We start from the raw sequence: 18384 nt of genomic DNA, 5'->3' as shown, positions 1-18384 counted from the left end.
CCTTCTGGGAGCTGTAACGTGTATCAAGAGGCTGTAGGAAGGAAGGGAGAGGGCGAACTTTGTGCTCACATCACCTAGGTGATCCAAGCAGATGTGGGAGCGGGTACCTGTCAAAATCAGGTAGCCACTCCTCCCCCAAAAAAATAATGTACTAAAAGTTGAAGAGAAGGGGGAGGAGGCATAAAAGAAAACTGCATGTTCATTTAAGACTACTGTGTCCACCACTGTGCTGCTGCAGAATTTCACTGCATGACAAACAGTGTTGTCACCCTATTAGGGGTAGTCAAAAATGAATGGGTTCACTGGCAGTATTAACAGGTAATAAAAATAAAAACTGCTAATGCTAGCAAGAGAGTGTATCACATGTCGTCATTTTTGATTATGCTCATAATTCAACTTAATAACGTATGATAGACCATAGAACTATGAAATATTCAAAGGTTCAGAATGAACAGGGAAATGGAGGACTGAGAACTTTGTTAGCACTGATGCCTAAGAAAGAGCCTGAAAATTAATAAGTACAGTGGGAAATGCAATGTTTAATTTAGTTAAGTGCACTGACAAGTATATCAAGGGTACAATTTTACATTAGATTAAAATGGTTTAAAGTAGTAAATACATTGAGGTAATAGGACCCATGGGAGCCCTATGTAAAACCAATCATGACAACTGTTAAGTAAATTATCCCTATTTGCACTGTATTTTTGCAAGGGCAATTAGCAAAGACATTACAGCTGTCACCAGACAGTTTTTGCTCCTAGGCTTGATCTGTCCAGAATGGGAGCCACAATGTTTGAGTCCTCAAATTATTGTTCATGTTTTTATAGTTTTCCAGCAACTTCCAATCAGAGGTCACCTAGTGCATCCTCCTATAAACACATCAGAGGTTTCTGATGTGACAAATATTGATTTGGTCTCAATACAGTACATGCTTCTGTTATAATTACCTTACAAGGTCTCTGAGAGGCAAACATACTGTATACCCTGCATAAAACTGTGACTCTAAAAATATTCATACATTTACATACCCCTGACAGCAAATTGATAGAATTCAGCAAAACTTGTTTTCAGCATAGCAGATGCTACAGAGAAAAGCTGTTTGTATTATACTTATGTATTTTAGTATACTAATCTACATTTTACTTTATTTTTTTACTTTTTCTTCAAAGTATCTCGGAAATGCTTAAACTTTGTGAAGCTGACCCAGTTGAACTCCTTATAGATCTGGGATTTGGCATTGATGAACCTGACATCTGTACTAAAATTCCCTCCCGCTTTATCATGACACCTTCTGAAGCTAAAGGAATTAACACCCGTGTCTTCTTAGAGGCCCAAAAAAGACGGATGGAAATTGAGAACCCTAATTTATGTGGTTTGTAATTTAAGATTTATTTACTTGTTATAATTACAGTTAAATATTTGGATCTGAAAATCTCTTCTTATAAATGAGCTTTTTATATACATACATTTTGTAAAATAAAAAAATAATTCTTATACTATATTTATCTATTATGTTATCTAATATTTTCTTACGTTTAGCCATTTTTCAAACCCTGCAATATACAATTATGGACTGTATAGATGCTTAATTTACACCAAATATATATATATATATATTTTTAGGCTGGTAATCCTGTTTACAAAATGGCATTAACACTGCAGTGTATATACTTTAATGCAGCAGTATACAAAGCCATTATACAGTATTTTGATAAAAAAAAATACAAATTTACCTTACAAAGTATAGGTCCTAAAAGTAGAATAATGTGCAGAGGTATCAGTAAGAAAAATAGTACATAACAGATGCTTACAAATATTATTTCAGCTCAACAATATATTTGATTAGAGTTTTAAAAAATTTGCTAGCAGACAAGTAAAACAGTTTTATTGACTGAATAGACTTATAAAGTTTCTTCTTCCAAAAAAAAAAAAAATACAAACTGCTATACACTCTTTTTTTTGTTAGTTTAGTTAGGTTCTGCTTTAAATTAAAATATGTCTGCCTTGGAAAAAACAGTACATTTATGGTAGGACTGCCTCCTCCCCACTTCACTTTCATTAAATAAAAATGGGGGCTACCATTTCTGCCTTCCTTCTTTTTTCCTTGATAGTTTATAAAAACATTGTAATCTGGCTATTATCTTCCCTTGCTTAATATTCTATGTGCTACTGACCATCACCAAGTATGCAGTTCAGGAAAGTATTTATCTGCATAATTGTTCTGGGCTCGTGCACCTTCTGGGTTACCGACGTGAAGTACTGAAGCATGAAGGTTACCATTAAACCAAGAAACTAGCACTGATATAATGAGAAGACAGTTGACTTGCATTGTGAAAAATAGTAGTAAAACACAACCATATGGCTGTCCCCATATATTGGACATATATAATTGCCCAATACATAGAAATAAAGCTTTTTAAATATGAATACTTATCGATGATAGTATTTATAATAAGTTATTTTTTTATGTATATATTAGAATCATTAAACAGACTAAACATGCCCTTTAGGTTTGTTACAAATTAGCTTTCCATAATATAAAATAAAAATGGCCAATTGACATGATACTGAATTGTGAAATCTGACCTAAGGCTAAAGAAAACTTCTAAACAAGAAAGCAATTATTTAAATAATTTTACTTTTAACACACAATATTTAAATTTTCTAGGTCGATTCCGTCAGCTGGAAGTTCTAGATCAAGTGACAACTGCATTTTCATCTTTGCTTAAAGATGTTCATAAAGTTGAAGAAAAGAATGTGAAAAAATCTACACTATCCCCGGAAAAACGAAAGCAAATACGACAGCTTCTCTGGAAGTTTTCCAGGCAGATGAAAATAGCTGATGAGAATCCAAGCCCTTGTATGGATAGCGATGGACCAACTGAGAAGCAAGACCATTGTGAGCCATTAAAAGATACAGCAAATGTAAATGATTTCAGCAAAATAAGTCACAGCACCGATAAGGAAAATGCAGAGGATTTGTCAAAAGAACAACTCAGAAACACAGACAATGAAAATGTTAGTCCTTTAAGGCCAGAAGCCCTGAGTGCACTGTCGGCACCTGTAAAACCATACAACCTTAGTGAAATGGCTGGCAAAATAAGACCATTGAGAGGCTCTAAAGTCCTTTCTAAAACATTTAGAAAAGCATTTGCCCAAAACAGACTCCAACCACCAGATTCATTTGAATTGGAAGAGGTAAGTTATCTTTTTGTGTTTCATAATTTTTACGTTACATAGCTACATAGTTGGCAAGGTTGAATAAAGACAATAGTCCATCCAGTTCAAACCTGTGTGGGTGTGTGTCTGTGTCGATAATCATTTCCCATATCCCTGTATATTGTGTTTACTAAGATGCATGTCCAAGAGTCTTTTAAAACTATCAATACCTCCTGTTGACACCACTGATCATGGAAGAGAGTTTCACATCCTTACTGCCCTGATAGTGAACCCCCCCCCAGGCAGCTTAAGGTTAAACCACTTATCCTCCAGTCTCATCATGTGGCCCCATGTCTCCTTACTCTCCCAGAGACTAAATAGTTTCCTACACCTACAGTTCAATATCAATATCACTATTGAGATATTTGTATATTGCTATCATATCAACTCGGATGCGTCTCTTCTCCAGGGAGAATAAATTTAGTGTTTGTAGTCATTCCTCGTAACTGAGGTTCTCTAGCCCCCTTATTAATTTTTTTCCCTTCTCTGGACTCTCTCCAGTTCCAGCACATCCTTCCTGAGGATTAGTGACCAGAACTGGACGGAATACTCCAGATGTGGCCGAACCACAGTTTTATAAAGTGGCAGAATTATTGTTCTTTGGAGTAAATCCCCTTCTTAATGCATGCTAATATTCTACTGGCTTTTCTTGCTTCAGCTTGACATTGTATGCTATTTCTCAGTCTATCATTTAGTAGAACACCAAGATCCTTCTTCATCCTGGATTCCCCCAGAGGTTCTCCCCCTAGTGAGTAACTCACATTTATATTTTTAACCCCCAAGAGCATTGTTTTACATTTTTCAATGTTAAACCTCATTTGCCATCTAGTTGTCCACTCCATTATTAATTCAAATCCTCTTTTAAGGTTCCTATATCCTGCTGTGATGTTATTGCCATACTCATTTTGTGTCGTTAGCAAACACTGAGATTGGGATATTTATCCCATCCTCTATATCATTTATAAATAAATTAAACAAAGTTGGTCACAGGACAGAGCTTTGGGGTACCCCAGTTACCACTCTAGACCATTTTTGAGTACACGTTATTTATCATCACCCTTTGGGCGCACCCCTGTAGACAGTTTCTATCCAAGAACAAACCCTATGGTCCATGCCCACAGACTAGTTTGAAGACTAAGGCCGCGTACACACGGGCGGACTGTTCGTCCAACTTTGTCCGCTGAACAGTGTTTCAGCGGACAGTCCGCTCGTGTGTGGGCTTCAGCGGACAGTTTCAGCGGACAGTCTGACGAACAAAGTTTTTCGGAATTTCCGTAAGACTGTCCGCTGAAACTTGGTTTGAGCGGACAGTCCGCTCGTGTGTAGGCTTGTTCGGCAAACTAAGTCTCGCGCATGCTCAGAAAGAATTTACACGGCGAAGGTTGCATTGCAGTGTATCGGACGCCGAATTTCTCGTCCCGTCGTACGTGCCGTTCACGTCATCGTGCAAGTTTTCAGCGGACTGTTCATTCGTCGTGTGTGGTCAAGTCCGTTCATGCTAATTTTGAACGGACTGTTTGTCAAACTGTTTGACAAACCTAGTTGGGCGGACAGTCCGCCCGTGTGTACGCGGCCTAAGCGTTTGTGGGGCAGTGTATTCAATGTTTTTGCAAAATTCAGATACACCACATCCACAAGCCTACCTTTGTCCAGGTGGCAGCTTACTTCCTTGTAGAGTTAACAGGTTGGTTTGGCAAGAACGACCTTTTGTAAACCCATGCTGATTACTACAAATTATACTGTTTTCATCAGTAAGTTCTTGTATATAGTCCCTTATCCTCCCCTCAAAACGTTTACAAACTATTGATGTTAGACTGACAGGTCTGTAGTTTTCAGGACAATAACTCTGCCCTTTTTTGAGTATTGGTACCACGTGAGATTTTCTCCAATCAGCTGGTACCATTCCTGCCAGTATGCTGTCCATAAAGATTAAGAATAATGGTCTGGCTATAACCTATCTGAGTTATTTGAGGACTATTGGGTGTAAGCCACCCGGTCCTGGTGATTTGTTTGTGTTAAGCTTTTCTAGTCTTTTCTGGACACCGTCTTCAGTTAGCCACAAGGTTACATCCTGTTACTTGTTTCTAACAGTACAGTCGTGCTCGTTACACCTCTCCATTTTCTGTGTAAAACTGAGGAGAAAAAAGCATTTAGTACAGTTGCCTTCTCCTTGTCATCTGTAACCAAATTCTCTTCATCATCCTTTATGGGGCCTATGTGTTCTGACCTCGCTTTTTTACTGTTGGTATATTTAAAATATTTCTTGAAAAAAAATTTATTCGCCTCCGTTGGTAGGCTGACAATGACCCTTCTGCTTTATATTTTTTAAAGCCCATTTTTTGTTTTTATTATGACTTTGTGTTATGGTTCAGCCATCCAGGTTTAACCCTTTGTTCTTCTATATTTATTACCCATTGGAATGCACTTGGTGATACCTTTAATTAATATGTTTCTAAACCACTCACATTTTTTCTTCGTATTCAGTGTATCTAGGACTTGGTCCCATTGAATATCTTGCAATATTGAGTGCAGTTTTGAAAAGTTGGCTCACCTGAAACTTAGTGTTCTTGTACTACCCTCAAGCAACCTTTTCCTATCATTTATGCTGAATGTAATTATCCTGTGGTCACTAGTTCTCAAGTTGTCCAGTATTTTTCAACCTCAGATGAAAAACAAGGAATAAAAAAAAAAAGTAAAAGAATAATTTTCATGTATTTCAATAGATGTTCTTGCTGGACATCTGCGTCAAAGTGATCCCTCTATGACCAGTCCTTCTTTTACATTGCAATCATTTAAATAAAGTGATATTAAACCCTCCGTTTTTTTCATTATATTCAGCTCCTGATTTAATAATGACCATCTTTATCTTTTAATCCTTGCCTATGGTCCATTTTAAGCTTGTGCCATGACTGCTGTCCTAGGTTTCCTGTTTAACGGTGGCTCCTTTCTTTTGCAGTGTCCTATGGAGCCGCCCTTGCATGCAAGAACTATAGCTGTGTCTCCCTACATTGTGTGCATCAATAGAAACATACAGCTCCATAACCCCAGGATGGCAAGGCATTCCCCTGCTCCTCCTTGCTCCTCCCTCATCCCTCCTCCCCCCTTGCTTCTACTAGATAACAGACTGTCTCACGTCTGCACTGTCCAGTTTTAACCTTCACCTATGAAAACTGGAAGTTTAGGGAAACAGCCCTTAGACAGCAGGAACCAGCAGCATTAACAGTTTTTGACACTGCATTTAGGAGAGCCTGACATTTTTTTTCTGCTTCTAAACACCCCTGCATGTTAGCTTATAGGAGAGATTTACTAAAACTGACAATAAAGCGTAGAAGCTGATTCACGGCTGCATCAGATTCTATGTGCACCAAAGCTTAAATAAACAAGCTGAAATTCCCACTCCCCCATTTGCGCACACAGGTGTTTAGAGGAGTTTAGGAGGTAGAAAAAAAACACTGCCAGTGCATCTAGGTGCAGCAGTTTTGGCAGAGCCCCGCCCCAAAGCACTCTCTCCCATGTTGAGGACAGTTGGTCTGCTTTGGTGCAGGGGGGTGCCTCGCTCATCCCCTCCCTTTTCTGACCAGGCTGCATGCTCAGATAAGGGTCTGATATGGATTTTAGGGGGGCACCCACTGCATTTTTTTTTTTATATTTGCCGTGGGGGTTCCATTCAAAATATATACCAGGGCCTGGTATGGATTTGGAGGAGGACCCCATACCTTTTTTTCCAGATTTTTTAATTTGCCAGCAATATTTTTCTTTTACTTTCAACTGTCAGCAGGGAACCCCGCTGACAGCCGATGACTCATTGCTTGTTAAGGACGCTGCAGCCACTCATAAATAACCTGGTTGTTAAGGATGCTGCCAGCTGCCGCTTCCTTTAAAATCGTATTCCGGGACCACTACTTATTTACTGCATGAAATTTTTTTTTTGATGTGAGTTGACTCACTCCTAGTTCATGGGGTATTTACCAAGCGTTTTTGCTTTATGCTGTAAAAAATAATAATAAAGCAGTGGTAAATTAACATTTTCAGGATCGCATGCGGTATGTGAGAAAACCTTTAAATATCACAAGCATTCTGGTTCTGTGAATGGAGCCCATTATCATTTATAATATAGTTAGAGGCCACTTCAGTGCTATTATAGTTTGATGAATGAATCTAGTGTGAGAAGGCAAACATACTATACAGAAGAAAATCTTGGGACAGCACAGACAACTGAGAATGATGGTGTGTAGCATTGTATGGTGATATGGTTGCTATGTTTTAATAAATATGGACCTATTAGCATGGATCTAATCCTTTTAACCCCCATCCCACCCACCCCAACATTATTCCTCATGCCCTATTTTGTTTGTTAAGGTAAAGAACATTTTTAATTTGATTATTGTGGAATACATTGGTTTTAACAACTTCTTGGGCAAGTTTCTTTTTTACTTGCTAAAAATAAAGCTCCGGACATTAATTAGTCTAGAAAATAAAAGGACAGCTGTCATAAAACTTGTCTTCAAGACATTAACAATGTTAATGTACTTTCATTTTCAGTAAACCTTTCCCTCCCACCCTCCTTTTCAGTTACAAAACTGTAAATTTTCCCTTTGCATTATGGCGCGTCTAAGATTAACAATAATGTGGCAGAACTGGTTATTCTTTAAACATAGTGCCCATTATTGTTTTGTATTTCCCAAGAAACTTCCCAGAAAGTGCAGTAAATGGAAAAGAGCATACAATAAATCAATCTTTGATATGACCACCTTTAACCACTTCACCCCCCGGAGGATTTGGCAGCTCAATGACCGGAGGACTTTTTACAAGTAGGAGGACTTTTTACTGCGCTGCTTTAAAGAGGAAGTAAAGCCTCAGCAATAAAAAAAGAAAAAAATAACCCCTGCAAGACAAAGGCATAATGAGCTCGTATGTATAGCATACTAGCTCATTATGAATTACTTACTTGAGATCGAAGCGGTCCTAGTTCCCCTCCTCCGACGCCGCCACCTATCCCAGAGCGACTTCCGGGTATCGTGGCTCCAGCACTGTGACTGGCCGGAGCCGCAATGATGTCACTCCCGTGCATGAGCGCTGGTGCCGCACTAACGGCATGGTCGCCGTTAGAAACGGCAAGCTCAGTGTGCCTGCGCCCGATGTCTATGATGCATGCGCCGTAGACATTGGTGCAGCTATTTCTGCAAATATCTCCTAAACCTTTTAGGTTTGGGAGATATTTCTTGCACCTACAGGCTTAATCTAGGCTTACCTGTAGGGTAAAGTAGTTGTAATGGGTTTACAACCACTTTAACTGGTAATTGCACGGTCATGCAATGTTGTACCCAAACAAAATTTGTGTCCTTTTTTTCCCACAAATAGAGCTTTCTTTTGATGGTATTTGATTGCCTCTGAAATTTTTATTTTTTGTGATAAAAACACAAAAAGACAGACAATTTGGAAAAAAAAGGATATTTTCAAATTTTTGTTATAAAAAAAATGTAATAAATTCATTTTTAGTCATACATTTAGGCCAAAATGTATTCATCTGCATGTCTTTGGTAAAAAAAATGTCAATAAGCATATATTTATTGGTTTGCGCAAAAGTTATAGCGTCTACAAACTAGGGTACATTATCTGGAATTTAAGCAGCTTTTAGTTTATGACTGCCTATCGCATTTCTTGAGGTGCTAAAATGGCAGGGCAGTACAGCCCCTGACCCAAATGACTAAATTTTATTAAGTAGACACCCCAAGGAAATTCCTGAGAGGCATGTTGAGCCCCTTGAATATTTTATTTTTTGTCACAGGTGATTGAAAAATGACCAAAAAAATAAAAATTACACAAAGTTGTCACTAAATGATATATTGCTCACACATGGCATGGTTGTATGTGGAATTACACCCCAAAATACATTCTACTGCTTCTCCTGAGTATGGGGATACCTCATTTGTGAGACTTTTTGGGAGCCTAGCCACGTACAGGACCCCAAAATCCAATCACCGCCTTCAGGATTTCTAATGCCGCGTACACACGTAGCCGACTATCCAACGGACTTAGTCCGGCGGACTTCCCGTCAGACTGTCCGTCGGACCTTCCGAACAGGCTACTTGCCCACACACGGCACTTTTTCAGCGGACTAGTACGGCTTACTAAGTCCGCCGTACTATCCGCCCTACTTTTGAAATGAACGGACTCGCCCACACACGCGGAGGAAAGTCCGCTCAGTTCGAGCGCGCCTCCAGGTAGACGTCGCTGGCCCCGCCATCTGGTATGGACTTAAAGGGGAACCCCAACGCCGAAAAAAATCGGCGTGGGGGTCCCCCCCAGGTCCACATCAGACCCTTGTCCGAGCACGCTACCCGGCCGGCCAGGAAAGGGGGGACGAGCGAGCGCCCCCCCTCCGAGCCGTACCAGGCCGCGTGCCCTCAACATGGGGGGTGCCTTGGGGAAGGGGGGGTGCGCGGCCCCCCCACCCCAAAGCACCTTGTCCCCATGTTGATGAGGACAAGGGCCTCTTCCCGAAAACCCTGGCCGTTGGTTGTCGGGGTTTTTTGGAAAGAAGACACTTCAAGCTATTTGCTGAGAGGCATGTTGAGTCCATGGAATATTTTATATTTTGCCACAAGTTTCGGGGAAATTACAATTATTTTTTTCACACGTTGTCACTAAACGATATATTGTTCAAACATAGCATGGTTATATGTGGAATTACACCCCACAATACATTCTGCTGCTTCTCCTGAGTACAGGGATACCACATGTGTGGAACTTTTTGGCAGTCTGTCCGCGTACAGGACCCAGAAAACCAATAACCACCTTCAGGCTTTCTAAGGGCGTACATTTTTGATTTCACTCCTCACCGCCTATCACAGTTTCGGAGACCACGTAATACCCAGATAGCACAAAATCCCCCAAAATTACCCAATTTTGGAAAGTAGACACCCCAAGCTATCTGCTGAGAGGCGTGTTGAGTATTTTGCAGATCTCACTTTTTGTCACAAAGTTTTGAAAATTTAAATTGATAGACAAGCGGCCAGAAAACGTAATCAGGGACTCATGAACACAGACAACTTGATGGTAAACAAGGCTGCAAAACGTTGGTTCAAGTGGTTTACGAGGAGCCGAATTTTGCAGAGCCAATCAAATCCAGGGTCACCCCAAGGACGACAGAATTCATTGTCATTGAAGTGCATGAAGTGCAAGATCTGCTTGTATCGTGTCCTGGTCATGGAGGCAGAGAACAAGGGCATATGATAAGTTGGGTCAGTGGACCAATATGACCGCAACTCACTCTTTTTAGTTATGCCCATGAGGAGGGATAGGCCCAGAAAGGTCTTAAATTTGGAAACCGTAATTAGTTTCCAATCTCTGGCAAGGGTCAGCTGGGGATTAGCGGTGATGAATGGACCAGCATACAAATTGCTTTGGTCCACAATAGAGCTATAAAGATCTTCAGTGAAAAACAGCAAATAAAAATGTGATGTAAAATCAACTGTTTCCACCTGAATTCCGGGTTGGCCAGTGAGTGGGGGAAGTATGGGTTCTGCAGAAGTGGTGGGCTCCTAATTATGATTGGCATATGCAGCAGGAAGGGCACTATGGGCTCGATGGGCCAGTGTTTGTCTTCTTCTTGGTGGCAGCAGGACACTACTAGTGCTTGCCACTTCGCCAGCTTGAACTGCACTTATGGGACCCGCCACTTCACCAAGTGTTACTGCAGTGCTGGATGTACGACCAGGATGTACTAGGCCATTGGTGCTTGCCAGTTCACCAGAAGGATGAGAGGTGCTAGTACTGGCTCTCTGCTCCATGCGAGGGACCTGCGGTTCTTGTACCTCAATGACAGCAGAAGATGAACGGGGTCTTGTATGCCTGACCTTGGCAGGGACCACAACTCCGTTGTCAGAGCACTCTGTCAGGGTGCCACTGCTGTCTACAGGTTCGTATTCTGAGCCTGAATCTGACAGATGAGTGACTTCCTCTTCACTATCTGTCTTGGTCAGAAATGTGTAGGCCTCTTCACTAATGTATCTTCGATTTTACCTTTTGGTCTCTAAATTTACTGGTACAGTAGTGAGACTCACAGGTAAAAAAGTTCCTGACTGTTAGCGACTGATTCAAACTCTAACAAAAAAGCGTTCGCAGGGATCAGGCCTAACTCTGCGAATGCCGAAGTTATGTGTTTAGTGGGCTGGGCTGATCCTGCTAACACTGCATTTTTGGGAACCCTAAACTGCTAAACTGCTGGGGAAGCTAGTATAGATCTGATCAGATCAGATATCGATCCATTCAGATATTATACTACTAAAGGGAGGTGTATGTGCGTGCAAGGGTGTTAGCGCAACTGGCACTGATCTGACGCTAAAACCTAACTTTGATTACCCGCCGGGTGATCACGGGGTTAAACATTTATTGGGTAAAATACGGCGGGTGCCCTGACTCTATAAAAAAAATCTAGCTAAACTGCATCACCCGTGACACTTATTCAGTGATCACAGGTGACGGGGTAATCAAGGGGTTAAACCTTTATTGGGGGTGATTGGGGGTGAATTCTGTGCCTACATGACCTAGTGTCAGTGTAGTGTTGTACAACTCACTCTGGGATGTCTTCTCTCCTTGGTCTGGAATGGAAAAGACTGACACAAGGAGAGATGACATCACTTCCCCTGTCAGTGTTTACACTAATGCCACGTACACACGACCGGACTTTCCGTCAGAATAAACTCTGACGGTCTTTTCAATGGAGTTTCAATGGAGTTCTGCTGAAATGGACTTGCCACACCGAAGTCCGTTCCTTTAGAACGCAATGACGTACGATGGGAAGTTCAACAGCCAGTAGCCAATAGCTGCCCTTGTGTCGTTTTTGGTCCATCAGAAGAGCATACAGACGAACGGTTTTCCCGATAGGAATTGATTACGTCGTAAAGATTTAAAACATGTTCTATTTCTATGTCCGTTAGAATTTTTGAAAAAAAACGTCTGCTAAAGCCCGCACACAATCGGAATATCATTGTTTTTGGTCCGTCAGAATAGCATACAGACAAACAGTTTTCCCGATAGGAATTGATTCCCTCGGAAAGATTTAAAACATGTTCTATTTCTATGTCCGTCAGAATTTCTGAAAAAAAAAAGTCCGCTGAAGCCCACATACAATTGGAATATCCGATAAACTGATTTCGTCTGACCTTTTCTGCTTTTCTTTTCTGAAAGTCTGGTCGTGTGTACGCGGCATTACATGACAGGGGAAGGATCTCATTTGTCAGGACCGATCACCGGATCCAGGCCAGATATTATTGGCCTGGGCCTGAGGATTGATCGGTTTCTGATCGAATCCCATGGTAACACGACATATAGCTACGACGCTTTGTGCAACCGGACCAACCTGCTGGTCCGGAACTGGTTAAAATAATACTAAAGGCAGACCTTTCTTTTCTTTTAATTTTTCTAATTTTTTTACAGTTATTTTTTTGCCACCTGTATCGCTTTGGGGAGATTTCCCCTTAATTCTATGTCCTGTAGCCAAAACAGGAAATGAGAGAAAATCCCTCCAGAGTGTAGGAATCCCTGGGTGTCACCAGGGTCACTTGATTGAAAGACTTAATTCTAATTCTATGGGAATCCCTGGCTGTCAGCATCATCAATTGATAGACTTTTGCTCTATTGCTGTTCTGGGGACAACCCAAAATGTGAATTTTCCTAACAGGGTTACAGACAGCATTAAATCCCTGACAGGTGTTCTAATCCCTCTCAACACTAATCATAACTAAAAAAAAAGTTTTGCCTTGAGCTGTAACACAGCAGTATTTTTTGTAGGTACACTTCAATGTCTGAAGGTACTTGTGTAGTACCTTCAGAGAACTTGCCATAATTCCCATGCAGACTTTTTCTGTTGTACTGTCTGTGTAAGTGATCCCAGACTAGATGATGAGAGCATGGCTCTGTGGGGACCAAACCATCTGTTGAACAAAATCTTATTCTTTTCATTGCAAATCAGTTTTTATCTGTTAAGATTGTTAAGCTTAGTTAAGATTGATCAGATGCCTCACAGATGGTTATTGTATGATGAGTAAGAATTAGTCTGTACTTCTTTGAAGTGAAAGGCAATCAGTTTGATCAAAACACCAATTTTATTTGCAGAAATGCAGTCCTAAACCTGCAAGAAAGCTCCACCATGCTTCACTGATGCCTGTAGACACTCATCCATGTATCATTCTTATAAGACAATTTGTTGAGCTTTTAGCTAATAAACTGCCTTATGTTAAAGCCAAGTATTTCACTTTGGGGTTTAATTGTTTAGAGCACCTGCTGCCAGTTTTCTGCACCTTGGTCTTCGTGTTTTACTTAGATGAGTCATCTGGCTTCATTTCCATGTCAGAAGAACAACTTTTTGGTCACGATAACACAGATCATGCCTATTAAGACTTCTCAAGAGTATAAAGATATAACATATACTGTATACATATCAAGGTCCCAATAATTTCTGCTAGTGCAGAGCTGATGGTGCTGAGCATCTTCTGGTTAATGAAGTCAGCTGTTAGTTGAAGAAAAGTCAGCCTTATGTCATTTCCTCACCCTGTTTCCATGGCTGTCCAGTACATCTGGAACTGTCTGTCTCCCATCAAAATCTCTGCTTGGGGGAGACCTCATTCACGCAAGATGACCATCCTGTTTTTTGTTATTACTCTTATTTTCCACAGTATAAAATAGAAAAAAGGAGAAAAATATTGCGCTAACCAAAAATTAATGTGAAAAAAAGCAGCTACATACGAACATAACTAAATTCATATATAAAACTAAACAATATAATGTAGCGCTAAAAAAGTGCTGTGAACACACGTGACAAGTATTAAAAAGAAAATAAATGAAGTCCTAATAATAAGTGAATGCAAAGAGTCCTTAAAGTCCACATAGGACATAGAATGTGATGTTTCACATGACGTAGAGGCTGCAAAGTGATCTTGAAGACATCTCAAAGCAGTGAATTCTAGGTAAAAAATAAAAAGATAGGTACTCTTATTAAATCCATGTGGTCATACGTGCATAAAGAAATATAGAAATAGACGGATCCCCACAAGTCACAGTATAAAATAGAAATGTTAAATCGCCACATCTTCCATGACCTCCTCTTTTTAGTATGGCTGTCCTTTGCCTAGTTTTTTCCCACAACACCGCTGTTCAGTTAATCAGTTTGGGATAAAAACACTCGATGTAATTGATCCTTAACACTTGTTTATTATATTCATAATTAAGCACTGGGCTTTATGCCTTAAAGAACGTAAGATTTTTGACTAGAAAGTGATTTATTACAATGTTAAAGACATGCAAAAAGCAAAATAGTCCAATAAGATGTTTGAATAAGTGTTTGGGATACTGTCAATGCTTTTTAATACTAAAATAAATAAATATATATATATATATATATATATATATATTTATTAAACTTATAGAACAAGAACATATATGAACAAATATAACGTATTAATAAAAACTATTTAAAGTTTAGGCTGTTAGTTTAATCTTTATTGTAAGTGGCAGTGGGTTAGATAAGTGAAGCAATCTTTGTTAGTCCACAAGCTAAAAACAATGTGTGTACATACAGTATACACATAACTGTCTGCTTGATTTTTTCATCCATAATAAGGGCAGGTCCTTAGAAAAAAAAAATATTAAAAAACATAATAAAATATACTTAAGTTACTTTATACTCGTTTGCAGTCCATAAAATATAATAGGTGTGACAAATAGAAACAACACTTAGCAGATGCTTGGTTTGTCTTTGTAAACCTAGGCTTGTCTATTAGATTGCCCTTAGGGCTATTGGCTGCTGATCTTCAGTTTAAACTTAAGCTATTCTTAGGCAGTAAACTTTATATTGGATAATCAGCTGACTCTAGTGTATAAATAATGCAGAACAAGCAGCACTTTTACAGAATGCTACAGTTTCCAGAAAAAATAAAAACATTTTTAACATATACTCCTCATAGATGCTATGAACCTGCAAATGATTACATGCATTACTCCTAAAGGCCCGTACACACGATCTGACTTTTTGACAACAAACATGCAAATTAGCTTTCTTGGAGCAACATCCAACCGTGTGTACGCTCCATCGGACAAACTTTTTCGGTTTTCATCTGACTTTTGTTGGCTGTGCGAACGGACAAACTTTCTGGCAACAAAAGTCCAATGGAGCAAAGTCTGGTCGTGTGTACAGAAAACCATGGGCGTTTTGTACAAAGTACAAACATGCATGCTCAGAACCAATGCAAAAGATCAGACAACAATACAGAAGTTGACCAAAGATGGCGGTAAAGAGCACAAAAACCACGTGATTTGGTGAAAGTTGGCTGAAAAAGTCCTGCCGTGTGTATGCAAAACAAGCAAAACAAGTTCTCGGCCGACGCCCTTTGTACAAATATCCATGGGAAAGTTTGTACAAAGTCCGATCGTGTGTATGAGGCTTAAGAATTACAATCTGTCATGTCATAATTAAACATATAAAGCTGGCTCCATCCTAAAATCTGGAGGCACACTGTTGTGTAAATATCAACCATAGCTTTTATAGTTGAGACCAATTGTGCTTTCTTCCAGCTCTCTATCCTTTTTATTGGTCACCGGTTGTGATAGGCATCCTCAATGATCAACAAAAACTGTGAAGAATTGGATGATTTGGATAAGGGCTCCAACAAGTATGATGTGGTCAGAATTTGTATAATAGATTGCATTGGGTTTGGTGGAATAAGCACGAGACTAAAGCTGGCCATACGTGGAGTGAATTTCTTTCCTGCAACCACGGGTTGCAGGAAAGGAATTTGCTTGATTCCTCATCAACACAGACTGTGTTGGTGCAGGAATCCCTCCTGCCAGACCCTTGTCGTCTCCCGGTAGAAGACAGTGATTATTGCTGGCCACTAGCGATAATCGCAAAGAATACGGCAGGTTGGTTGTAGACAAGTTGATTGTTCTATCTACTTGGTACAATCAGCCAGCCCATTAACAATTCAAACCGTGTATGGTGGGCCTAAAATCCACTTGGTAAAAAAATTAAATGATAATGAAACCCAGGAGCAAAATGTAATATATTGCATCTTACAGTCCTTAGATGTGATGACTACGTTATTTTCTTTTTTTTTTTAGGCTGAGTATTTTCAGCAAATGAAGAAAATATTTGTTGATCTTGCCAAACATGTTGCGTCCTTGTCACTTTCTGTGAGCTGCACTGAAGCATATCTTTCTTCCCAGATATTATCTGTAAACTACCAATTACCCGGCCTCCCACATAACGGAAATTATCAAATAGACATGTCTGTAGCCAATATAAGGAGAGCAGCCTAGGGTGATAGCGATGGCTCCCACCATATATACAGTAGAGGAGGGATGTAGCCACCCAGGGCCAATGTGTTATTTGCAGGATTACCAATAGAAAATACATCAAAAGAAACAAAAATGCAGACACTACACCAAGGACTAGTAAACTGCAGTGTATTACATTTTCATTTGGGTTCAAACACCCTCTAAATCATTAAACCATTTCACTGTTAATATGGAACCACACTTGTTCTTGTTTCTCTTCCATTGTATCAGAACAATGTATACATTATTTACCAAACTTGAAAGAAAAGTACTAACCCTTAAAGAAAAAGCCTCACCTAATTAAAAACCAGTTTATGTTTTAAAGTGAAGAACTGTTGAAGTCACTCAAAACAACCAATTAACACTTTTACCTGCTTTGCTTGCAGTGGAACATCCACACACATTCTGTGATTCCGCCCATCCCATTCATTGCAACCTGCTGATTAGCAGCACAGATTACAAAGCGCAAAGCAAAACATTGGAGGAATTTGCATTTTTTTTTCCGAAGAAAGAAGAATATGGAATAAAAATTTATAATATTCTGTACTTTTGATATATATATATACTTAAAAAAAATATTAGTTGGGAACACCATAAGCTGTTTTTAGTCTAATAATTTTTTTCTACTATGCAGTTAAATTATATAGTCAGTGCTTTATTGAGTACTACCCTAAAATAGAGTGTATTATGCATTTATATATAATATATATATATATATATATATATATATATATATATATATATATAGTAGAAAAAAATTATATATATATATATATATATATATAGTAGAAAAAAATTATTAGACTAAAAACAGCTTATGGTGTTCCCAACTAATATTTTTTTTAAGTACTATATACAGTGCCTTGCGAAAGTATTCGGCCCCCTTGAACTTTTCAACCTTTTGCCACATTTCAGGCTTCAAACATAAAGATATAAAATTTTAATTTTTTGTGAAGAATCACCAACAAGTGGGACACAATTGTGAAGTGGAACGAAATCTATTGGATATTTTAAACTTTTTTAGCAAATAAAAAACTGAAAAGTGGTGCGTGCAAAATTATTCGGCCCCTTTACTTTCAGTGCAGCAAACTCACTCCAGAAGTTCAGCGAGGATCTCTGAATGATCCAATGTTGTCCTAAATGACTGATGGTGATAAATAGAATCCACCTGTGTGTAATCAAGTCTCTGTATAAATGCACCTGCTCTGTGATAGTCTCAGGGTTCTGTTGAAAGCACAGAGAGCATCATGGAGACCAAGGAACACACCAGGCAGGTCCGTAATACTGTTGTGGATTTGGATACAAAAAGATTTCCCAAGCTTTAAACATCCCAAGGAGCACTGTGCAAGCGATCATTTTGAAATGGAAGGAGTATCAGACCACTGCAAATCTACCAAGACCTGGCCGTCCCTCTAAACTTTCAGCTCAGACAAGGAGAAGACTGATCAGAGATGCAGCCAAGAGGTCCATGATCACTCTGGATGAACTGCAGAGAACTACAGCTGAGGTGGGAGAGTCTGTCCATAAGACAAAAATCAGTCGTACACTGCACAAATCTGGCCTTTATGGAAGAGTGGCAAGAAGAAAGCCATTTCTCAAAGATATCCATAAAAAGTCTCGTCTAAAGTTTGCCACAAGCCACCTGGGAGACACACCAAACATGTGGAAGAAGGTGTTCTGGTCGGATGAAACCAAAATCGAACTTTTTGCCTACAATGCAAAACAAAAAGGTTTGCCGTAAAAGCAACACAGCTCATCACCCTCAACACACCATCCCCACTGTCAAACATGGTGGTGGCAGCATCATGGTTTGGGCCTGCTTTTATTCAG

General features: G+C 39.5%; 1 protein-coding gene across 4 annotated transcripts in view; it reads left to right on the top strand.

The window, feature by feature from the left end:
- ITPRID1 (ITPR interacting domain containing 1) overlaps positions 1-18384 on the top strand; it is a 208048-nt gene that overhangs the window by 123041 nt on the left and 66623 nt on the right. For all 4 annotated transcript variants that reach the window (XM_077491716.1, XM_077491713.1, XM_077491714.1 and 1 more), the window contains 2 exons: positions 1170-1372; positions 2669-3198. In XM_077491716.1, the coding sequence (XP_077347842.1) occupies positions 1170-1372; positions 2669-3198 (733 nt within the window). The remainder of the gene's footprint in view (positions 1-1169; positions 1373-2668; positions 3199-18384) is intronic.

Source organism: Lithobates pipiens, unplaced genomic scaffold (assembly GCF_037356315.1).
Source record: "Lithobates pipiens isolate NorthernLeopardFrog02 unplaced genomic scaffold, aLitPip1_a1.2 Scaffold_19, whole genome shotgun sequence".
Taxonomy (NCBI): domain Eukaryota; kingdom Metazoa; phylum Chordata; class Amphibia; order Anura; family Ranidae; genus Lithobates; species Lithobates pipiens.
Note: the sequence above shows the minus strand (reverse complement) of the source record. Positions and strands in the feature narration are given on the sequence as shown.